The sequence below is a fragment of the Neofelis nebulosa genome, chromosome 6 (genome assembly GCF_028018385.1).
Source record: "Neofelis nebulosa isolate mNeoNeb1 chromosome 6, mNeoNeb1.pri, whole genome shotgun sequence".
Classification (NCBI taxonomy): domain Eukaryota; kingdom Metazoa; phylum Chordata; class Mammalia; order Carnivora; family Felidae; genus Neofelis; species Neofelis nebulosa.
In genome coordinates this window covers 120,092,040-120,118,229 of record NC_080787.1, presented here as the reverse complement: position 1 = coordinate 120,118,229, position 26,190 = coordinate 120,092,040, and the positions used below count along the sequence as shown (strand labels likewise).

Here is a 26,190-nt window from a genome sequence, read left to right as displayed (position 1 = left end):
TAGGTCAAGTTTAGGGAACCTGAATAAGGGATATGAAGGGAAAAGAATAATCAAAGATAACTCCCACAGCTTTTGTTTATTTTTATTTATTTACTTCAATAACTGGATTCAGAGTGGTGCTTTACCAAGAAGGTGCATGTAGGAAATCATTAAGACTGCTGTTTTGAGCTATAAAATATGTGATGCTTCATTAGATGTTCAAGTGGAGTTGCTGATTGAGAGACAGACTCAGTATATGGATAAACAGGCTCTTGCCATTTGGGAAAGTTTCATAACCTTTCTATGCCTCATGTTTTCCCCATCTGGACAATGGAAATAACAATACACTTCCATCACAAAGTTGTGAGTAATATAAAACATAGTATCTGTGAAGAACTAGAGAAATGTCCAGCCCATGTTAAGCACTCATTAAATATTTGTTATTATAATCAGTAGCAACACTTTCCTCCATTTCCCAGCTGATACACAAGATCTAAGTTGCTACTTTTCAAGGGAAAGAATATTGCTTACCAAGTTGGCAAGAGAATCTATTTTGAAAGTTTTGACTGAAAGAGAGAGACAGACAAAAACAATTAGATTAGACGATAAATATCTTCTCATTGAGAGTAAAGGCTACTTGAGTCCTAACTCCCATCTATCATTATAATTCACCAGCCAACAGTTTATTTGATTTTGGATTCTTTGGTTTGGTTTGGATTATTGTAATGAAAAGATAATGAAGAAAAGGGAGCGCAAATAATGCAATAGTAGAATGCTATTTAAATTTATTTAATTATTGATTTGTTCCTCGTTTTGAAAGATCACATTGCTTGCTCCCATGATATTGGCAGGTACCATATAGTCAATGGTATTTCCTGAGATCCTGCTAGGTGTTCTGTCTCACTTATTACCCTTGCATTTCAGAGAGTCCACAACTTCAAGGAGGTCTGGAAGCAGGAACATGATCTGTGAGACCAGATGTTTGAGATTTAATTTTTAAATAACTAAATTTCAAAGACTATATACTTACATGAAGATGTTCATAATATCCAGTTAACAAAACACAGTTGAAAAGGACATACAACTTTATCTACAGCATGCTACCAATTTAAAATGCATGTGTAGTATCCAAAATATATAAAGAATTTATAAAATTCAACACCCAGGGGCACCTGGGTGGCTCAGTCAGTGGGTGTCTGACTTCAGCTCAGGTCAGGATCTCATGGTCCATGGGTTTGAGCCCCTCATCAGACTCTGTGCTGACAGCTCATAGCCTAGAGCCTGTTTTGATTCTGTGTCTCCCTCTCTCTGTGTTCCTCCCCCACTCACACTTGGTCTCTCTCTCAAAAATAAAGATTAAAAAAAAAAACAAACAAAAAACTCAACACCCAAAACCTGAATAATCCAATTTAAAAAGAAGCAGAGTATATGAATAGACACTTTTCCAAAGAAGTCATATAGATGGCCAACAGACATATGAAAAGATAGTCAACATCGCTCAGCATCAAGGAAATACAAATAAAAACTACAATGAGATATCACCTCACATCCGTAAAATGGCTAAAATCAATAACACAAGAAACAACAGTGTTGGTGAGGATGTGGAGAAAGGGGAGCCCTCCTGCACTGTTGGTGTGAACGCAAGGTGGTGCAGTCACTGTGGAAAGAGTATGGAGGTTCCACAAAAAGTTAAAAATAGAACTATGCTACAAAGCAGCAATTGCACTACTAAATATTTACCCAAAGAATACAAAAATACTAATTCAAAGGGACACATGCACCCTGATGTTTATAGCAGCTTTATCTACAATAGACAAATTATGGAAATAACCCAAGTGTCCATCAACCAATGAATGGGTAAAGGAGATGTGGAATGTGTATGTGTGTGTGTGTGTGTGTGTGTGTGCACGCACAATGAAATCTTGCCCTTTGGAATGACATGGATGGAGCTAGAGAGGATTCTGCTAAGTGAAATAAGTCAGTAAGAGAAAGACAAATACCGTGTTTTCACTCATGTGAAATTTAATAAGACAAATGAGCAGAGAGAGAGAGAGAGAGAAAGACAGAGACAGAGACAGAGAGAGAGAGGCAAACCAAACAAACCAGACTCAACAATAGAGAACAAACTGATCGTTCTCAGAATGGAGATGGGTAGGGGGGTGGGTGAAATCGGTGATGGGGATTAAGTAGTGAACTTGTGATGAGCACCGGGTGTTGTACGGAAGTGCTGAATCTGTGTATTGCACACCTGAAACTAATATTAGACTGTATGTTAACTAACTGGAATTTAAATAAAAACTTTTTAAAAATGCATGTATATTTGTAGGTGTGCTTAGGTGTTGGCATGTGTATGTACAGAAGAGAAATGAAAGAAATAAACCCAAATGTTAATGTTGTTAGCAAACTTTTGTAAGACAATAAAGCAAAGTCTCTACCTAAAAGTTAGTTCATGAGAAAAGAATTGATAAATATAGCTATACTTGCTATGATACCTAGGTAAAAATCCCATGATGTGTATGAAACCAAAACAAAGCACCAACGGAAAAATCAAATGTTTCAAGAATTAAATTAAAAAGTAGTCATTTTAAACCATACTGGAAGGAGTAAAATGTAATGATTTAAGGAGATAAAGAAAAAGATATAAAGATGTTCGATGAATTGTACTTTATAGCAGCAAGTTGTTCACAAATTATTTTGGAACTAAACATTTTAAAGGAATTAAAGCTAGTCAATATAGGCAGTATTCCAACAGGTGTAAAGACTATTCTCAGGGAACTGAGAATATAGCCAAATTTAGGACTTTACTTAAAAGTCTTATTTTTATGATTTACAATAGCACCTGCTGGAACTGCATTCTTCAAAAAGAATCCCCACATTTTGTAATCAATAGATACAAGTGTTTTTTGTTGAAACTAAAACTTTTCAGAAACTTGAAAATAGGCTCCTACTGGAAAAGTAAAGCATTACATCCAAAGTTTTTTGGATGTTTATAAGATTTAGATTACTGAAAAGTTAAGTCTAGGAGGTTGGCTTAGCAATTTATGCTATTCCTGAGACAGGAATAATTTACACAATCCTATTAAAGAGGAAGGAATAATATAATTAAGAAAGTAATGGGTTTTTAAAATTTTTTTTAACGTTTATTTATTTTTGAGACAGAGAGAGACAGAGCATGAACGGGGGAGGGTCAGAGAGAGGGAGACACAGATTCTGAAACAGGCTCCAGGCTCTGAGCTGTCACCACAGAGCCCGACGTGGGGCTCGAACTCACGGACCGCGAGATCATGACCTGAGCCGAAGTCGGCCGCTCAACCGACTGAGCCACCCAAGCGTCCCAAGAAAGTAATGTTTTAATAACACAAAGAAGAAAGCTCAGAAATAGAAAGATTCAGCAAAGCTGTCCATCTATTCAACAGCTATTTATTGGGCACCTGTTGTATCCCAGTCACCACATAGGTGCTCAAAAAGTAATGAAAATTTAGAAAGGAATTACCAAGAACTCTTACATACTTATACACTTAAATAGTATAATATGGAATTATGGCTTTCAATCCAATCATCCAGTACAAATTTCATTTCAATTATAAGGTATTATTTTGTCAAAGTTCTATGTTATTAGGAATATTTGGATTGAAATATAAGACTTGTTAAAACCCCAGGTATTTGATGTATAGAGTAAACAAGTTTATAATAAATCATTTTTTCCAGCGAGTTGTTTTAGAACCTTAATCTTCATTTTCTACATTTGAGAACAATATAAAAAATTTGTAATTTCTTGTATTTAAAATATTGTATTTATTATTTATGTCTTCAGAAATGTTTGTTTTGTAAAAGTTAGGTTATAGAATTCTATTTAATGTCCATAAGTAATAAAGACTTCAAAAGCTATGTTGATATGGGACCATTTAGGCAGGCTTTTATTGTGATTACTAGAGAAAAATTTTAAAGCCCTTTCTTAGGAAAATCTATGAATCATACTAAAAACAAGAAATAAAAGTTTAAACTTCTGGAAATCACTTTGATCAAATTGGATCAATGATTACCTTTCTCAAACCTTCTAGAGGAATGTTTAGTCTATTGCAATTGCAATTAACCCAAAGAATTTTCTTGTCAAAGACCCACAAATTCTGCATGATCATTAAAAGTACTTATTGACCAAAAAATCACATTTAATAATGCAGTAACTCTGTATAAAACATTTTGAAAATATAAAAAAATACAGATATTTAAATAGTCAACTAAATATTTCAAGTTATATCTATGCATATATATCAGAGGATAGTAGTATTTTTGGTAAATCCCAAATTTAATTTAAAGGTAGAATTTTAAAAATTAACCCTCTTTTATATTAATATATTCCTGTTTTTAGTAAGATTATCACAATTATTGGCATGTACACATGCCATGATACATGAAAATATATATATTGCATACAGAGAAGTCCTGATGCTCTGAATTACTCCAGGGTTTGGGTAAGGAGTTAAGTTGCATGAATGTCTGTTTGGAGTATAGACAGCAGGCTCTGAAATCAGGAAGAACTGAATTTGGACTCTGGTTCTATTACTTGCTAGATCAAGTTGCTAAATCTCCTTGATGCAAAACCCTCTCATCTGTAATAGTATCGTTCTCACAAAGTTGAAAAAAACTCTGTAAGATGATTCATGTACAACATTTTGCCCAGTGCCCAGGACAAAATAGATTTTCAAAAGGCACTGGTAGTCAACTCCCTAGAGACAAGAGTACATGTTTTGTATTTCTAAAAAAATGTTTAGTGTTTATTTATTTTTGAAAGAGAGAGAGACAGAGGTGAGCGGGGAGGGGCAGAGAGAGAGAGTGAGACACAGAATCTGAAGCAGGCTCCAGGCTTTGAGCTGTCAGCACAGAGGCCAACAGAGAGCTTGAACTCATGAACCATTAGATCATGACCTGAGCCAAAGTCAGATGCTTAATCAACTGAGCCACCCAGGCACCCCCTGTGTTGTACTTCTAGACACAAGTGTTCTACATATTTTATTTATAATATTATTTATATCATAAAAACCATAATTTATGAAACAATAATAAAATAGTTCACTTCCAGACTCTTGGAATTATCACTGTCCTTTTGTTGATGAGACATTTCAGTAGGCTGAGCAAAATTACTCAGGATTTAACTTCCTTTAACGTACTTTCTGTAACTTTCATGTTTCTAGATTCTCAGACTTTACATGGACACTCATTACTGCTATTCTTTCCAACAGCATATGGTCTAAAAGTTACTGTAAAATAAAATCTGAACCATGACTACTCCATATCCACTAGGAAGTCATCTGTCAAAGAAAAAAAGGCAGAAAATAACAAGTGTTGGTAAAGGTGCACAAAAAATTAGAATCTTTATGCCCTAGTGGCAGGCACGTAAAACAGAGCAACTGCTGTGGAAAAATATAGCAGTTCCTTCAAAAATTACAGATTAAATTAGTGTATGATCTAGCAATTCCAATTCTGGGTACATACCCCTAAAGAAATAAAAGCAGAGGCTCAAATAGAATTTCGTACACCTATGTTCAGAGCAATGTCATTTGCAATAGTCAAAATGTGGAAGCAACCCAAGTAAAGTGTCCATGGATTGATGAATGGGTAAAAAAATATGTATGGTGTATACAACAAGGAAATATTATTCAGCCCCAAAGGAAGGAAATTTTGACACCTGCTACAACATGAATGGATTTGAGAATGTTACGCTCTGTGAAATAAGCCAGTCACAAAAAGCCCAATATTGTATGATTCCACTTATGTGACATATGTAGTTAAATGCATAAAGACGAAAAGTAGGATAGTGGATGCCAGGGCTGGGAGGAAGGGTAAATGGGAAGTCATTTACTAGGTCATAATTTCAGTTATGTAAGACGAAAAAAGTGGTGAATCGTGGTGATGCTAGCCCAACAGAGTAAAGGAGCTTAATGCCACTGAACTATAAACTTAAAGATGGTCAAGATGGTAAATTTCATGTTATGTGGATTTTACTATAATTTTTAAAGAATGAATCATAGCATACTCTGAGTCGTTTATCATAAGTGAAAATATGGTCCAAAGTGTTAAATATTGCTTAAGTTTTTTTTAAAGATGATCTTTAATGAAATAAAACTAAGGAGCATTGACTCTCTTCTCAATGAAAGTGAAAAATATTATGTTGATTGTCAGAGAGAACAATGATGCAAATAAAAAAACAGTTTTCAGAAAGAGAATCTTTCTGACATATCAAAAGGTAATGTAAAAAAAAAGGGGGGGGCTTTTTCAGGGATGAATTAGGAAGTCCTAGGAGGTTCTCTTAGAAGAAAGATATATAGGGTGCTATATATTACATCCGGTATTCTATAACACATCATCACATAGAGTAGCACTGCTGTAGTCTGTGTCCGTATCCCTCCACCAAATTCATACACTGAAATCCTAATTCCCAAGGTGACGGCTTTATGAAGTGGAGCTTTTGGATGTGTTTAAGTCATGAAGTCCGAGCTCACATGACTGGGATGCATCCCCATTTAAAAGAGGCTTCCCAGAGCTCCCTAGTCCTTCTGCCATGTGAGGCTACAATGAGAATCTCAAACCTCCAGCCACCAACACTGTGAGAAATAAAGTTCTGTTGTTTATAAGCAACCCAACCTGGGTATTTTGTTATCACAGTCCAAATGGACTAAGACGCACACCTACTCAATACCTTCTCCTCTGTTTCCTGGTATATACCCATTTTTATCTGGTTACGTATATAAAATGGTGGCAGGGTCACTTGAAATCCCCAAATGGCAGGTGGAGTCATGCTAATCATGACATCAGCACGTTATGCTCTTCATGAAAAAAATTTCTGTGAAGCCTCAGTTACTCATACTACATTAAAATAAATGGTAGCCTTATATTAGAACCTATTTTGTGGCTGATTTAATGATCTTGAATATCTTCTAAAATCAGTGGACAATATCTTTTTACTTTCTTACTCTACTTCTTGATTTTTTTATCTCATTTTATAAATAGTGCCATAATGTCCGAATCATTGATTAAATACATTATTCTCAACATTGATAGATGGAAAAGCTTATCGTTTGAAATGAAATAATTGAGGGTAGGTGGCAGCGAGGCTGATGAAGAAGCAAAACTTAAAATTGTATTTAAGTCATATTACAGAGAAAATCACATATTGCATACCACTCCTATAAGATTTTAGGACAGAGAAAGTGAAATCTATGAAGGCAGACAGCTAAATTAAGTCTTTATATTTTGGAGATGATTCATCTCTGCTTCCCAAACTGACTTATTAAATTAATATAATCATAATGACCCAATGCAGAGAGGCAACTGCTCATTAGTGTTTTGGGCTGATTTCCTTGGTTGTAGTACTTTATGAGACTGATTTTTCTTTTAGTTGAGTTTATTGTTTCAGCTAATTTGAGATTAATCTACCATAACCTTCTGACAGCACACTTGGCTGAAAAGCCACATTAAAATATTTGTAAAAGCAAACAAAACTGAGGTATTTTGACAGGAAATAGATTACTTTTAATATTTAGACACAACCTAGCTAATAAGTAAAGGATGCTACAATTTTTTTTCTGTACAGTTTTATTAGCTGGCACCTTAGTTAAAAAATTATCAACATATGTGCATTTATTTTTTAATATAATTTCTGTCAAATTGGTTTCCATACAACACCCAGTGCTCATCCCAACAAATGCCCTCCTCAATGCCCATCACCCACTTTCCCCTCTCCCCCACCCCCAACAACCCTCAGTTTGTTCTATGTATTTAAGAGTCGCTTATGGTTTGCCTCCATCCCTCCCTGTTTGCAGCATGTTTTCCCCTTCCCTTCCCCTATGGTCTTCTGTTAAGTTTCTCCAGACCCACATTGGAGTGAAAACATATGGTATCTGTCTATCTCTGACTGACTTATTTCACTTAGCATAATACCCTCCAGTTCCATCCACATTGCTACAAATGGCCAGATTTCATTCTTTCTCATTGCCAAGTAGTATTCCATTGTATATATAAACCACATCTTTATCCATTCATCAGTTGACGGACATTTAGGCTCATTCCATAATTTGGCTATATGAACATATGTACATTTAAGCAAATAAACTGAACACTAGTAGGTATTGCTGTGATGGGAGTTTCCATATCAAGTCTCAGTGCCTGGAGCCATCACCTTTTATTAAGGATCTCTTAAAACATTGTTATTAATTGAACTTTAATGTTTTTCCCCCACATTCTGATATTTCCAACATCTGAGTGGTTTAACTCCTCCCTCTTAGCAGCTACACCACTATGGTTGATCACTCCTTCTTTTTTGATAGATTTTATCTTGGCTTCTTTGATTTCACCTTCCTTTCCTCCCTACTGCAGTCACCTCTAAATCTGAAATGACTACAGTTCAATTTTAGGACATCCTTTTAACTCTACACTTTCTTTCTAGGTGATGTTCAATGAGGCCTTTGTATAAAATGAAATTGCTGTGCCAGTGATATCCAAATTCACATCACTACCTCTGGTTTCTCCACTAGACTCCAGACTTGTAAATTGAATTGTCTCTTTAATGTTTCCACTTGGAGGGATAGTGCACATTTCAAACAATGAATGTTAAACAGAGTCCTTATCTACTATTTAGCATCCCCAACCTGCTCCTCCTTCAGCCCATACAATCTCCGCAAAATATATTCCTTCAGGCCAATATCCTAGGAGTCAACATCTCTGCCACACTCTCTACCCCCATTCCACTATCAACTCTGGTCACACCAACCTCTACAGTTAATCTTAACCTATTACTTCTGTCCATCTCTGCTACCATTGCCATGGTCCAAGTCACCCGCATCTCTTGATTAGAGTCCCTCATTGCTTTTGCAATTGTTACTTAGTTTCCTGCTTATTTCACTGCTATCATTCTCCATTTAGCAGGCAGACTAATATTTTTATCAAAATAAATGAAATCATATTACTCGTGACTTAAATCCCAATGTATGTCTCCTATTATACTCAGAATTAAATCTAACTCCTCATCAGGACTGACTACTTCCTACAGGAACTAACTAGATCTGGATTCCATGGGGAACATCATCTCATGACTTTCGCTCTTGATCACTATGTTCCAGCCACATGGGACTTCTTTCCATTCCTCACCACACCAAGTGTATTCCTGCCTGATACATACTTTGCTCAGCTTTTTCCATGACTGGTAATTTCTGTTATTCAATTCTTAGTTCAAATATCACTTTCTGAAAAATGCATAGACAGAGTACATAAATAAAGTAGCTACTTTTATCACTTTCTATTGTATCATCCTGTTCTGTTTTTTTTTTCCATGACACTTTCACTACTGTAATTATTTACCTAATTTGCTATGTCTCTTCTCTCACCCCCAGAAAACCACCATAGCCCCCCACAATTAGAATGTAAAATCCTGAAAAAACAGAACTTCTGTCTCCTTCATGGCCAGATGCTCAGGCTAAGAACAGTTAGTGCCAAGTAGCAATTGTTCAATTAACATCTTTCAAATGCAGCCTTGTTATTTTATTTATATGTTATTCAGGACAGATACCATAAAGGGCATAGGGCTTCTTACTTAGGATTGTACCGACTTTGTTCAGGACTACTTTAGTTGGTAACCTCACGCATCCCAGATTTTCCAGGATGATCCCAATCTTAAATATTCTTTCTTATATCTTTATAATCCATCAAAAAATTCCCAATAATTAGTATATTTTAATACTGAAGCAATAATTGAGACTGCTCCTTAAATTCACACACAAAAAGAATTCTCATTAGATAATACACTCTGGGGGCGTCTGGATAGCTCAATCAGGTAAGTGACTGAAGCTTGATTTTGGCTCAGGTCATGATCACAGAGTAAGTTCAAGCCCTCACATCTGTGCTGTCAGCACAGAGTCTGCTTGGGATTCTCTCCCTCTCCTTCTATCTCTGCCCCTCCCCTCGTTGTGATCTCTCTCTCTCTCTCCCCCTCTCTCAAAATAAATAAACATTTTTTTTAAAAAAAAGAATACACTTGGATTTTTGTTTTTAAAGCCACAAATAGCACAGACATATTTTCTACTTTCTCTCAAAGAGACGCACTATAAATGCTGAATAAAATACCAAAAACAGTTGTTTGAAGGCATCAGAGAGCAATGAAGGCAGTCAGATGTGATTAAAAGGATATAGATCAGGATGAGCTGGCCATCTTCCTCTCAGAGTATTCACTGGTGTACCAAAAGGTGAATTGAATTGAAGCTCAAAGACAAAGCTACATTCTAGGGCTTTCATCGGTCACACAGGATGAGAAGATGAACACTGAAGTTCACAGCTATGAAGTCACAAGCCATTGAAAAAATGTGAAGCTAGCATGTGAAGGGTCATGAGCTGTAGAAAGTGATTCCTACTTTCTGTTCAGCTTTTGCCTTCAACAGATCTACCAATTAAGTGGTAAAGGAGCCAGAAGATAAACAGCATGCAAAAATGAACTCATAAGTAGTGAAATGCTAAGCAGATCTTTGGAAATCTCATAGAGCTGAGAAGACAAAGTTTGGAGTACAGAGTCAGCCAAGAAGGGAATAAAATGTTGTCTGCTGGGATCCCTGAATGGCCACCTCTAGAAATAGGGTCTAATCAGAAACAGCCCTCAGAATCCCTGATAAAGGCACAAAACATCTTAATAGCTGATTGAATCAGGGCAAGCTGGCCCTATTTTAACTCTTGCCAGAATAGAAATAAATCCATTGAAGAGAACTGTTACAGATTTTCAGACACAATGCACATTATTTAATAATAATAAAACTAGCAAGTTTTCCATGAATAAACCAAGAAGAAAAAGACAATGAAAACAAACTCACAGATGGTTTACACGTAGTTATCAGACATGTAATTAAAAATAACTGTGATTAATGTCTTGCGATGAATAAATGAAGGAGTTTGAAATCTATTTTTAAGACCTATCAAATGGAAATTTAAGAACTGAAAAACAATTGCTGAAAGTAAGAATTTAGTAAATTTAGTGTTTAGTGTTTAATAGATTAGACCCAACAGAAGAAAGGATGGGCATACTAAAAAAGGTCACCAGAAAATGTTAAAAGAAGGGCAGAAGAAAAGGAAAAAAAAAAGTAAAGCATAGAATACATCAATGGACTTGACAAAAAGCCTGGCATATTTGTAATTGGAGTCCCAGAAATAGAAGAGGGAAAGTGGACAGTAACAACATTTGAGGAAATATTGGCTGGGAATTTTTCCAAATGAGTGAAAGACATCAATCCACAGAGTTCAAAAGGTTTTGAATCCCAACTAGTATTCATATTCCTAGACACTGTGGTAAATTCCTGAACATCAGAGTCAAAGAAATAAAATCTCCAAAGGAGACAAAGGAAAAAGTCACCTTTCCTTCAAAGGAGAAGAAAAAAAAAAAAAATTAACTGACTTCTCAGCAAAAATTATGAAAGCCAGGCAATAATGGAATGAAATCTTTAAAGTGCTAGAAGAAAATAACTTAAACAAAATGTTATTCCTAATGAAGAATATGAATCAAAAATAAAGGAAAAATGGAGGCATTCAGGAAAAAAAATTGAGAGAATTTGTCACCAAGAAACTCTTCCATTAAACAAAAAATAGGGGTGGCTGGGTGGCTCAGTCAGTTAAGCATCCAACTTCATTTCAGGTCATGATCTCACTGCTCATGAATTTGAGCCCTATGTCAGGCTCTGTGTTGACAGCTTGGAACCTGGAGTCTACTTCAGATTCTGTGTCTCCTTTTCTCCCTGCCTCTCATCCTCTCTCTTTCTCTCTCTCAAATATAAATAAACATTAAAAAAAATTTACAAAAAAGCAAGAGAGAAATGACCTCAGAGGGAAGTACACAAAGAAAAAACAGAGAAACAGAAAAATTTAAACATGTTCAAAATTAAATGAAAACTGTCTGCTTATGACAGTAACATTTACTTCTTATGGAGCTTAATATATACATGGAATTAACACATCAAGACAAAATCTGACTGGGTAAGGGATGGGGTGAGTGGACAATATGGTGGTGAAGTGTTTTAAGGTCTTGCCTGGCTTGGAAGTGATAAACATACAAATTTATAGCAAGTTCTGAGAAATCAAAGATGAGTCCTATAATATTTGTGGTAATTAGTAATATAGACTGCACAGAACACAAGTTAATGAAAGGAGAAATCAAATGATTAAATGGGGAAAAATATTTAATATCAAAAAAAAGAAGGCAGAAAAAAAATTACAAAAGACAAATAGAAAACAAAGGGAATGTGGCACTTTGAACCCAAATATCAGTTGTAATATTAAATGTAAATTAAACATCCAATTTAAAGACAAAGATTGTTTAACTGGTTAAATTCAATTCAACTACATAGTGCTCACAAAAGGTACTCCTTATATATAAGGACCCCAAGAGGAATGGAAAATACTGTATCATGCAACACTAACAAAACAGAAGCTAGTGAAGCTACAAAAGTAAACCTTAAGGACGGAATTATTGCTAGCAAAAGTATGGAAAGAAGATTAATACAGCTCCAATCTTAAGTTTGTATGCCCCTAACAAAATAGTCTCAATATATATTCACAAAGACATACATAACTCACTGATGTATTTAAAACACTGCAGCCAACAAGTACAGAATCCACATTCTTCCGGAGTGTGCAAATGCTACTGACCATATGCTAGATGAAAACAAGGCTCAAAAACCTGAGTCTCAAAGAATTGAAAACATGAATAACCATGGTAAAATTAAGTGAGAAAAAAACAGAAGCAAAAAGATGAGAAAAACATTCAATAGTTGGGAAATGAAGCACTTAACTTCTAGGTAACTCATAAGTCACAAGAGAAATTACGAGGGACGTTGAAAATATTTTTAAGGTTTTTTTTTGGTTTATTTATTTTGAGAGAGAGAGTGAAAGTAGGAGGCGAGGGGGGGAGCAGAGAGACAGGGAGAGAGAGAATCCCAAGCAGGCTCCACACTGTCAGCGCAGAGCCCAACGTGGGGCTCGAACTCACGAACCATGAGATCATGACCTGAGCCAAATCAAGAGTCAGATGCTTACCCACCTGAGCCACTCAGGTGCTCCAGAGATATTTTTCAATAAATAATAATGAAAAATGCAACATAATCAATCTTATATAACTAAAATCATGTATGGGGGCAAATATGTACCCTTAAAAAATATGTGTGAAAAAAAGAAAGGCTAAAATATTGATAATTTAGGAACCTATTCAAGAAGATAAAAAAAAGTCATCTAAAATCTAAAATAATTAAAAGTTAAAAAAAAGACACATAAAAGCAGAATTCAATGCAATATTCAATGCAATATTTAATCTAATAGAGAAAATCAGCCAAGTCAAAAATCAACTATTTGAAAAGACTAACAAAATTACAAAAACCTATTAAAGCTGTTGAGGACAAAGAAAGTTTGCAAAACAATGTTGGAATGAAAAAAAAGAGCATCACTACAAATCATTTATACATTGAAAAGGAAATAACAGTATATCATTCACAACTTTGTGCCAATACATTTGAAAATACAGGGAAAATGGATGGATTCACTAAAAAGCTCAACTCAACAGAGAAAATAAGAAAAACTCTGAAGAGGCTTACATTTCTTATAGCTATTGATCTGTACCTAAAATCCTATCCACAGAGAAAACTTCTAGGGTTAAATGGCTTCACTGCTGAATGGAAATTAGAACACTGGTTATCTTTCGGGGAAGAGGGGAGAGAAAGATTTAGAGAAAGCACGAGGGTAGTTTCTAAGATGCTGGTCATCTTAATCTAGGTGGTACTTAGGTAGGTTCACTTTGTGAAAATTCACCAAGCTTTTCACTTATGATTTATCTTTTTTTTTTTTTTTTTTGTATACATGCTTCGCTTTGATAAACCCATTAGACAGGTAAAGATACACGGAAAATAAATGTTTTTAAAAGACATTGTTGGGCGCCTGAGAGGCTCAGTCGGTTGGGCGTCTGACTTCGGCTCAGGTCATGATCTCACAGTTTGTGAGTTCAAGCCCCGCGTTGGGCTCTGTGCTGACAGCTCAGAGCCTGGAGCCTGCTTTGGATTCTGTGTCTCCCTCTCTCTCTGCCCCTCCCCCGCTCTCTCTCTCTCTCTCTGAAAAATAAATAAACATTAAAAAAAAGAAAATTAAAAAAAATAAATAAAAGACATTGTCAGACTAGATAAAATGTCAAAACTCATCTCTATGCCGTTTATAAGAAACCATGTATAAAATGGAAGGTGGCAGCTAGATGGAAATTAATGAAAAGATTTTTGAAAATCTCATAAATGATAACAAAATGAAGCTGATATAAGTAAAATAATACCAGGCAAGAAAAGTTTTGAAGAGCATACTAGTAATGAATAGGATTACTTCCTAATGATTAAAAATTTAAGTAGCTGAGAGGATACAATCACAGCAAAATAGTACAGATGGTGTTATAAAAGAGTTTCAATGTAAAAGTGACGCTTTTTAGACTTTCTCTATATAAATATTAATTTTCATAAGTTACCGTCTATTAAGTACAACAATTTTCTTAAGTTATATGCCAAGTGAAACTTGTAAATATTACTTAAATATCTCAATAATTAAACTGTTTTTGAACTTAACCTAGCTTTGGCTTTGTTTTTTTTTTTTTTTAATTTTTTTTTTAACGTTTATTTATTTTTGAGACAGAGAGAGACAGAGCATGAACGGGGGAGGGTCAGAGAGAGAAGGAGACACAGAATCTGAAACAGGCTCCAGGCTCTGAGCTGTCAGCACAGAGCCCGACGCGGGGCTCGAACTCACGGAGTGCAAGATCATGACCTGAGCCGAAGTCGGCTGCTCAACGGACTGAGCCACCCAGGCGCCCCTGGCTTTGCTTTTTTACAGCACTGCCATTGTTCTCTGCTCAGCATTACTTTCAGTAGAAGTCCAGGAACTAACTTTTACTGAGTATCAAGTAATGTGCAGTAGTGTGCAAGGCTATTTGCCTACCTTACATCACTTTATCCTTATAACGATCATCTTCAGAAAGAAGTGGTACTATTATCTCCATTCTCTATGTGACCAAATCGAGGGGTGTAAAAATGGGACAATTTACCAAAGGCAAAAGAACTGATAAGTGACAGGTCAGGAACTGGAGCTCGGGCACAAGGTTATTTACTCCTTTCTTTTTAGCCTCATTCTCATCCTTTTTGCCAGTATTTTAGAGACTCGGGGTCATAATGAGAACATGTATTATCTACGAACTAAAACACACGTTATCATATAACTTAAATACGTAGTCAGCCTCTAAAGACATAGATGTGCATGTAATCTATAGATATAATCATAGACATAATATATGTAACATATAGGATATGTTATAAAACTTAGACTCCAAGAATAAAATGGGAGAAGACACAATATACACCAGCATGATGAAATGCAGTTGTGTTTTATGTGTGGAAGTCGTCAGACAGCTGTGAAAACTGCCCACGTTCGGTCTATTTTAGGCAGTTCTGTTCAGACTTTCTATAAGAGAATTAGTATGATTTTAAAATTTTAACAGATCCTTTCCCACAGATTTTTAACAGATCTCTTCCTTATGTATTATTCTGTTTTTAAATAAACAATTCTCTAATTTATTCTCTGGTTTCAAGAATCATTTTCCAGGACAGTCATCTTGAGACCACCTGAAATACGATCTGTATCTCCAAACACTCCCATTATCATGATGCTGCAATAATTTATCAGCATTTTATATCAAAATACATACATCCTGTGTCTATACTCTCATTTACGTAGCATCATGGTAGGCTTTCCTCCCCTTTTACATCTACTTTTCCTTTTTCACTAAGAAATTATAAAATATAAACTCAAAAAATTACAGCCTTGGGGCACCTGGGTGGCTCAGTCAGTTAAGTGACCAACTTAGGCTTGGGTCGTGGTCTCACAGTTGTGAGTTCGAGCCCCGCGTTGGGCTCTCTGCTATCAGTGTGGAGCCCGCTTCTGATCCTCTCCCTCTCTCTGCCCCTCCCCTGCTCATGCTCTCTCTGTCTCTTAAACATTTAAAAAATATATATATGTATATATTTTAAAAATTACAGTCTTACTTACTTCTCTGTGACAAAAGAAGAGTTAAATGAATTAACACCTGCCTTTCCTAAAAGCTACAAACGTGGTAAAGTCATATAGGGTGACAAATATGACTGAGGTTTAGAATATGTTTGGAAAGAGGATTAGTGAATAAATTTACTTTGTGTTATTCAGCCTGAGACTTAAAGAAAAAGTCACAAATTTTAAAACGTACAGCATATTTTATTATAACATCACAATGAGATTACTTCATCTTTTGTTTAATTCTCAACTTTAATAAGATGCTTACCTCATGGATTAATGTTTTGCATTGTTCATTCATTTAATCATTTATTCATTCAGCATAAATTTACTGAGTGCTTCATATGCTGGTCACTAGTCTAAGTGCTTAGAATGTGGTGATTAAAAAAAAAAAAACACAGAGGCACCTGGGTGGCTCACTATGTTAAGTATCTGATTTTGACTTGGGTCATGATCTTGTAGTCTGTGAATTTAAGTCCTGTGTCGGCCTTTGTGCTGATAGTTCGGAGCCTGGAGCCTGCTTTGGATTCTCTGTGTCTCCCTTCCCCTCCCCTACTTCCTCTCTCTCTCTCTCTCTCTAACTCTCACACACACACACACACAAATAAAATAAACATTAAAAAAAAGAAAAATATCTCAACTCCCATGAAAATTGCATTTCGAACAATGAGGTAAAAGCGACATACAACATAAATAGTAAAATATGCATAGTAAGCGAGGTTGCAATATATTTTATGGAGAAAATATATTGGGAAGTGGGTTAGGAAGTGGAGAGGAGTTTGTAATTTTAAATAGGATTATCAGAGGTGTTCTCTCTAAGAAGGTGGCATTTGAATAAAAGCGCAGAGGAAGTGAGGAAACAGCTTAAATGTAAATTGGGGGAAATGATTCCAGACAGAGAAGAGTAAGTGCAAAGGTCCTGAGGCAGGACTTTTAAGACCTGAAGAGGACACCAGAAGGGCAAATGAACAGGGAGATGAGTCCAGAAATGAAATGGGGTGGGGTGGAAAAAAGATCCTGTAAATCCTCCTAGGTCATTGTGCTTTTCCCACTGGGTGAGATGGAAGGCCATTAGGGAACTTTAGTGGAAGGAGTGATATAATCTGATTTTGTACTAATAGGATCCATGTGACTGCAATGTTGAATGTAGACCTGAGGGGAGACAATTAGAACTAATGTTCCAGACAATGTAGACACTAAAGCTGGTTGTCACCTTCATTAATGATTAAGAGGTCAGCATAAATTCACTTAGAGGAAGAATATATATTTTCTAATTAACCATAGATTCAACTTATGACATTCAATCAATGATCTTAAAAGAACAACAACAACAACAACAACAACAACAACAAAAACTAAGGCAAGAACAGTGATTGTAATCATATTCTGCTATACTAAACAAGATGTATCCATGTAGGACATCTTGAATGTGTAGATCATAATTTCCTCTATTGATGATTTTGTATTCATCAATTTAGTAGTGGCCCAAATACTACCAGGAAAAAAAGTCAGTGATTTGAAGAGCAGCCATGGGCTATTCTTTCATCAAATCTCCTGAGTTCTTGCTAAATGCGGAGCTCCACAATGGAATAAACGGAAACCTCTGTCTTCAAGGACTCAAAATAGAGTGGGACTATTGGGAAATAAACATCTGATCACCACACCATGGGCTAATAATGCCTTTGTAGAGATCTGTCTCCAGGAGAAAACCCTTACATCGAATAGACTGTATTGAATAGAAGCATATTCAGCAACACTATTTCAATCTTGTATGGCATGGGGCGCCTGGGTGGCTCAGTCAGTTAAGCATCCGACTTCAGCTCAGGTCACGATCTCGCGGTCCGTGAGATCGAGCCCGGTGTCGGGCTCTGGGCTGATGGCTCAGAGCCTGGAGCCTGCTTCCGATTCTGTGTCTCCCTCTCTCTCTGCCCCTCCCCCGTTCATGTTCTGTCTCTCTCTGTCTCAAAAATAAATAAACGTTTAAAAAATAAATAAATAAATCTTGTATGGCTTTTTAATATATTACATGTGTATGTCTCTTTTGCTTAGATAATGAGATATTAATTAAATGTATATCATTTATACCCCATCCAACCTCTTGAATGCTTATAAATTCTCTCTCTCTCTCTCTCTTTTTCATTCTTTAATAGGTGGAGCTAATGTTCTCTAAGCTATAGGGCAATGGATTTGTTTAACAGGAATGAGTAAGAGGAGTGTGAGAAAAGAATATGCAATGAAAGGATAACAATCTTCCTTTGAGATTGAAAATTTGACCATCCTTATTATGTTTAAACAAGAAAATATTGAATATAGGAAAAATTGAACATACTGAAATATTTTAATGTATTTCACACTTTATTATTACAAAAATGTTCAATCATTTCACTAACAGTTTAAGGATATAGGAAAAATGTTTCCATGCTACTCACAGAGATTTTAAAACCATAGTATTTGCACAGTAATGCTAATTCAACCTCCTTCGAAACCTCATTTAACACTGTTAACCTAACTCACTAAATATGTCTCTGTAAGGTCAATGAATAAAATATTTAGGTCAAGATCTCGGTAGCTTCAAGACTATCTTTCCTTACAAATGCATTTTTAGTTTTGGGGGATAGGCCAGGAAGAGAAGTGAATTGTTTATCAAAATGAAGGAGACTCCCTCACATGCGTATAACTAATTTCATGGCATACCTGGATTATGCAGGAATGAAAATGACCTCACTTTATATTAACAAAGTCTATCAAAAAGCTGCCTGCCCGCCTATGTTTTATCTCACTTGCCTCCAGTTGGCTTTCTTCCTAAATAAATCAAAGAGAGAGAAATGGCCAGATTTTTTTAAGTCAAAAAATGAGATCAGATATAACCCATATTATAGTAAAAATCTGGTTGGAAAGGAGTTAAAAGGGACTATTTTGGATATCCTATTAACTTTTAAGTCCCCATTATTGTCTTTTAAATTGCTGTATATTTTTCTTTGCCATCATACTGGATTTTTGTATACACATTGTGCAGTTAAGTTTCTCTTCAAGTTTATGCTGATACCAGGACCTTATAATACCCAAAATTGCTATTTTGCTATTATCATCACTTCAAATTTCTTACCATGATATTGTAATATTTATTATGCTAATCTAGAAATTGGGGCACAGCATGATGAAGTCATTTGCTCAAGATATGCTGTGAGTAAATAACAGAATTGGGAAAAGTTAATAATTCCTCAGTAATAAAAATCTGAAAACAATCTATTAATAAAATAAGGAGCCACTCTCTTCTCAGTAAATTGCTTTGTTTTTCATACTTATTTAGAATGTTAAAGTGTCAAAAGGAATTTTCTGGTGTAATCTATAAAGATTCAATCAAGGAAATTCAATGGTGGCTGTTTATATGTAAAATAGTAATTTTATTAAAAGTATTTCACAGAGGAGCCAAGTATATATCGACAACAGCAAGTAAAACTGGCATTGGCTGAAATTCATACATCTCAAAATAAAAAGGAGAGCTAAGGAATGATCAAATCTCTTGCTGAATCAATGACAAACAAACACTTAGTGATATTTACCTATTCATTATAAAACTGCTGTCCTTGGTTCCCAGTAGGATAATAGCTCATATTATGCTGAATAACCCATTAATCCTTCATGATGCAGGTTTAAAAAAAGACAGAAGTTATGCTATTTTAGAGGCATACTAAAATGTACTAGAAAATGAGAGATCTAGTCTCTTGTTTTACAATAAAACAGATGGTTGTATTCTCCCATAGAAGCCAGGAGATCATAGTGTGGTACTTCTAGAATCCAAGCAATAAATGAAGCTCTTAAAATTAAATACCAAAATTTCTCATGAGCAACCTAAGCTAGCCTTCAGATCCCAGTTTAGGAAATACTGGTCTGGATTCAGACTACCTAGCTTGAAATCCTAGCCCTGTCCATAATTAGCTTTGTAAAGAAGGCCAAGTCACTTGACTTTTCAAAGTCTCAGTGTTTTTTTTTTTTTTTTTTTTTACATAAGGATAATAATTCAGCTGCCCTTTTAAGATTTTTGTGAGAAGTAAATAAATACTAAGGATGTCCACATTGTCTCTGTTGCCAATGCATTGAAACATGCCTGCCTGCAGCTTTGTTCCTTAGCTAAACAAGTTCCAGGAATGTGTTACAAGTTACAGGAATTTGTTACTCCAAGCCTAAGACCAAAGGAGAGGGCTAAAGCCCCTTCTTGCCTGAGGAATTCCATCATAAAAACAGATTACAAAACCTACTTAACTTTTTACATCACTAAAACACTGGCTAAGTTAAAACCTTGAGTCAAATAGAAATAAAGATTTATCATTTTACAAATTGCACTGCCCTTCTCTTGAACATACAGTAGGTTGATCTGCAGGAAGTAGGAGGGGGTTAAAATAAGTAAGGACATGGGTGGGTGCCATCCTGTAATATAGGGGCCCATGTACGGCTTCCACTAGGCGTACTCCAGACTTTGGAGTTAGGTAGAACTGTCTTATAAATAGAATTTTATAACTTGTTATGAAGACTCAACTATAAAAGATGTCTTGGAGTATTCACTCATTTTAAGGCTATTAAACTAAACAGGAAAACAATCCACATAAGTCTTAAGATACCATGCGGCAATAGATGAGTGGCGATACAAAGCAAACCTAGGAAAAAAGAAATGTCTTCATTGAGAAATGGGCTTTCAGGTGGACTCTGACCTGTTGAATTAATAATGATAGGAATGTTGGATAGAAATGATTTAATAAAAACTTGTAATGGTACCATCCAGTTTTAAACTGGAAGGGGAAAATGCTGCTATGCTTATTAAATATATACTATTATGGTTGAGAGCAAAGAGTAATATAAGTGATTTATGTAAATTATATTAAGAGTAGACTGCCTGGGTGGCTCAGATGGTTAAGTGTCCCACTTCAGCTCAGGTCATGATCTCATGGTCCATGAGTTTGAGCCCTGAGTGAGGCTCTGTGCTGAAAGCTTAGAGCCTGGAGCCTGCTTTGAATTGTGTGTCTCCCTCTCTCCCTGCCCCTCTCCTGCTCGCATTCTGTCCCTTTGCCTCTCAAAAATAAATAACATTAAAAAAAAAAAAAGAGGTGACTCTGAAGTTGCCCCATGTGCAAATTGGAGAATAAGCAGAGAGTAAACTAGAGAAATTAGCCATCACTATTTATTATTAACTCCCTATCCCCGACAATGACTCGAGGTAACAGCAAAATCACTTCTGATTGCGAAGGCCAACTTTCAAACACCACATGAAGAGAGAGAACCACGGTGACTGATAAAGAACTAAGCTGTCTTTATCAGAAGAGGGATGAAGTCCACTTTGAAGGTGGGATCCTCAGGGGATTCATGCACCAGAGATCATTGACCTAAAGCATGATTGATCAGTGCGATAGTTTGCCCTGCCATTCCTTGGTAGTGCTTGGAGACTTACTGGGAAATACCATTGACTCAAGGCTGACATTCAGCTGTTAGTATGGGTGGATATAAATCCATGCCACCTGGTGATTTAGTTGCAGCCCTGAGCCCTTGCTATCACCCAGGTGCTTAGGTCCTGAATTGTCCCAGATGGGTAAAAAGAAGATCTCCTGTGAGACCCACCAGCCAGCAATTTGGAGTTCCCCAGTGTGTATACCCTGGCCAAAAATGGGCCCAAGCTCTGAATAGAGGAGGTTGTACCCCTGTTGATGATACACAGCATCCATATGTGAAATGGCTGGTATCTATCTGGTCCTCTGAGAATGTGACCAATCCCCATTGGCTGGTGCTTCCCTCCACCATGACTACCTGTGTTAATATGACCTCTACAGTGTATATATAGTATCTGTCACTAACTATCTTGGTCATTCTGCCTTCACTAACCCCAAAATGCTTTGCTTCTCTGTCCTTACTGGGCCCAGGAGGAATGGCTGAGAGCCTTTCCCTCACAGATTACAGGGAATCAGAAAGAGGTTGAGTTACAGAAGCAACCTATGTAAAATGCCCCCAGTCTCAGGCTTCAGTCAATTAAATTAGTTTTTATATTTGGAATAACAGCAAAATATGGAAACACTTTACCAGATCCCATCCTATCTGCAAGCCTAAATAATTTGGGGTGATGGTGGTCCTTGAGTAATAACTTCAGCCTGACCTGAATATTGTGAATGAAAAGAAGAAAGAAATTAAGTGTAGAAGGCACCCGGGCCTCTGGCACACAAACTTGAACAACTTGAACGTCAATTTTGTACAACTACAAGGTTTGTTACCTCATTTAGTGGCCCAAGTTTAATTTAAGAATCAACTGTCACAGCTTGTTCAACTCTCAGTAATGAGAGGCAATTTACTCAAGAGCCCTGTTATCCAAGAACCTTTCAGTAAACACACCATGATCAGAACAGGAGAGCTGTAGTATTTTAAAAGTTAAAAAATGGCACTATTATATTTTCTTTATGTAAAACGTGCTTGATCTATATTTTCATCATTAACTCTCATTAGTCAAAACAGAGTCAGCTGCTAATTCAGTTCTAAACTCTTCATGTGAATTCATTTTCATTGTGCTTTAGAAATAAATGCAAAATTCACCCAAGAACTACTAACTAAACAAATAGTAAATCAAAAATACAATTTTAAAAGTAGAAAATTGGTAAATAAAAAAAAAGAGGGACTATACCTGCTGTAAATCCAGTGTAATCGTCACATAATGGTATTCAATTCCATTCTTAATACTGGGACTCTGCCACCAAGTGTTCTTTCCATCAATAGCATTTGTAATCGGGTGTCTCTCTATTGAATCAGCAGCAGGTGAAAAGACAAAAAAAGAACATATAATGAATTGATCGCTGTTTCCTTAAAGAAAAAAAGTAAAACTAAGTTGAAGCCATCATCATGTGAATATCAAACAGCAAAATAATACAAAGAGAGCAATTCATATCTTCAAGAGAGTTTATTTAATTCTCTTTTTCAGACCACTCTATATGGCTTTTAATCCAGCTTTTTCAGACCACTCTGAAATGGCATATGAAATGCTTAAATACTTAGGCTATAAGAGAAGCTGTTCAACACTCTGGCCATCAATTAAAATAGGCAACTTTGAAGATTACTACAGAAATTAAGTGTGAAGAAATAATATTGAAATCTGATGAACACGTCAGTCCTTCCAAGATGCAAAAATTAATGTTTGAGGCAGCTCTTGTATGCCATCCACACTGTGGGAAAAAACCCATAAAATTCTGAATTGTGGTTGAAGATTTGCCCTTTTGACATGTTCATTATTACCAAGACTTGGGCAGCCCAATATGTTACCTGGGATTTTTTTGTAAGTTTATTTTTGAGAGAGACAGAGACAGTGTGAGTGAGGGAGGAGCAAAGAGAGGGAGAGAAAGAATCCCAAGTAGGCTTTGCACCATCAACGCAGAGCCCAATGTAGTGCTTAAACCCATGAACCGGGAGATCATCACCTGAGCTGAAACTGAGAGTCAGATGCTTAACTGACTGCACCACCCTGGTGCCAGTTACCTGGGCTTAATACAAAATGCTGTCAGGTCCATCCTATGAGGCTTCTCATGGTCAGTCCTTAACTTGCCAACTTTCAACCAGTATTTACAAATATAATGAGGGGCAGAGTGCCTGGGTGGCTCAGTCAGCTGAGTGTCAGACTTTGGATCAGGTCGTGATCTCATGGTTCGGTTTGTGGGGTTTGAGCACTTGCTGCTGTCAGTGCAGAGCCTGCTTTGGATCCTCTGTCTGCCTTTCTCTCTGCCCCTCCCCTGCTTGTGTTCTCTCTCAAAAATAAATAAAGTTAAAAAATAAAAATAAAAAATAAAAATATAATGAAAGATACTCCAAACCTCTCATTTAGCATTGTCCATCCCCATCATCACTAACTCAGTGGAGGAGTCTGCACAATAATGGCAAGCAGGGAGACAACAGCACACAAAACTCTCTCCTACCAACAAAACATGGATCTTCCTTCTCCTTTACTACCTATAGGTGAGAACAGAACCTACTGTTCTGTACTGGAGGGGCTCCTGGGTAGCTCAGCTGGTTAAGCATCCGACTCTTGATTTCAGTTCAGAACATGATCTCTCAGTGGGTGAGTTCAAGCCCTGCATCGGGTTCTGTGCTGACTGCTCAGATCTTGTTTGGGATTCATTCTCTCTCTCTCTCTCTCTCTCTCTCTCTCTCTCTCTCTCTCTCTCTCTCCGCCCTTCCCCCACTCCTGCTCTTTCTCTTTATCAAAATAAATGATAAAATTAAAAAATAATTTAAAAATAAATAAAAGGAAGACTGGAGATAGACGATGGGAGGGGTGGACATTCACCCCAGCCCTCCCCACCCCTACTGTTCTTTCTTACCATTCCTTTTCTCCTTACACCCCTCAAACCTCATATTTCTTCTCCAATTTAGCTCCATGCATCTCACAACAGCAGCCATTACCCCTGAGGTGCCAAAGCCATCATTCTGCTTTGGTTCTTAGCCACTGGAAATCTGTTCTCGTTTCCAAGTAACACAAGTTCTGTTTTGTTCTCAGCAGGCCCAGCTCATTCACAGGTGAGAATGGCAGGAGTGGAGGTGGATGGAGAGGTTCCTATTTCTTCTTTTCTTTTTTTTAATGTTGATTTTTGAGAGAGAGAGAGAGAGAGAGAGAGAGAGCGCAAATGGGGGAGGGGCAGAGAGAGAGGGAGACACAGAATCTGAAGCAGGCTCCAGGCTCTGAGCTGTCAGCACAGAGCCTGATGCGGGGCTCGAACTCACAAACCTCGAGATCATGACCTGAGCCGAAGTCGGAGGCTTAACCAATTAACCCACCCAGGTGCCCCAAGAGGTTCCTATTTCTATTCCAAGGGCTGCACTAAGGGTACTTAACTTCCTAAATTCTCACTTGAAAGTCAGCCTATTTGCCCATAGAAATGTAAATAAACTGGAGGCTAGATTCACTGCTACTCTTCTTTTTTTTTTTTTATTTTTTTTTTATTTTTTTTTTTTAAATTATTTTTCAACGTTTTTTATTTATTTTTGAGACAGAGAGAGACAGAGCATGAACGGGGGAGGGGCAGAGAGAGAGGGAGACACAGAATCGGAAACAGGCTCCAGGCTCCGAGCCATCAGCCCAGAGCCTGACGCGGGGCTCGAACTCACGGACCGCGAGATCGTGACCTGGCTGAAGTCGGACGCTTAACCGACTGCGCCACCCAGGCGCCCCTCACTGCTACTCTTCTATATGTCACAGATAACATATGCTTTGGAGCATCAGTCTTGAGAACTTCTGAACACTACTTCTCCGGGGAGATGTTTCAAATAAATAGCCTAAGAGTAACCTTTTAGATTAGAACACAATCTTTTTTGGTAAATGGAAGGAATACTTCAAATAATGAACAAACCTCATCACTACAAGGAGCAATCATGGACCTCCGTTTGCCTACAAAGTGTAGCATGTAGCCATGTAGTCTAATGATAATGGTGATGAAAAAAGCATGATATCTGCAATATGAAGGGGGGCGTATGAGGAGATAAATAGTCCACCTGTATTCCACCTGGCTCCACCATTTAGTATTCAACAATGGCAACTCACTTAAACCGTGTGTGCAATTCTTGAACTAGGGTTAACAAAACTCCACTCACAGCAGTAGTTTCCAGATTAAGTTTCAGAAAAAAAGTAAAGTAAAAAAAATGTGTATGAGAGGTTTGTGGAACTGATATAGGAGTTCTAGCTCTTTATTTATGTAAAACATAGGAACCTCCAGTCAACTTTTACTGTCATTTAATGTACCATCACTGTTATTTCATAAACTAATGAACATTTAAACCAGGCAAAGTTTTAAAGAACCATAATTTCAAAATGAAGAACCGTTCTTTAAAATGCACTCATTTTGTTTTCAAAAAAAATTAGGAATTTCTCAGTTTCTCTTTTTTCCAGGGGCCAGTAAACATATCTTGGATGAGAACTCTAATCTTACAGGGTTACCAGAGGAACATTACAGCTATTAATAGTCTAACCATTATTACGCATATATATAAAATAAATTATACATCTGTTCAAAATGTATACTCTTCTGAATCTTAGTTACAGGCAAATTGCATTTCGTAAAAAATGTGAAAGTCACAAAACAAAGCAAAATGAAGTCCTCAATG

General features: G+C 36.6%; 1 protein-coding gene across 3 annotated transcripts in view; it reads right to left on the bottom strand.

The window, feature by feature from the left end:
* Window positions 1-26,190, bottom strand: part of LAMA2 (laminin subunit alpha 2) — a 619,529-nt gene that overhangs the window by 437,995 nt on the left and 155,344 nt on the right. For all 3 annotated transcript variants that reach the window (XM_058735217.1, XM_058735218.1, XM_058735219.1), the window contains exon 3: window positions 22,730-22,842. In XM_058735217.1, the coding sequence (XP_058591200.1) occupies window positions 22,730-22,842 (113 nt within the window). The remainder of the gene's footprint in view (window positions 1-22,729; window positions 22,843-26,190) is intronic.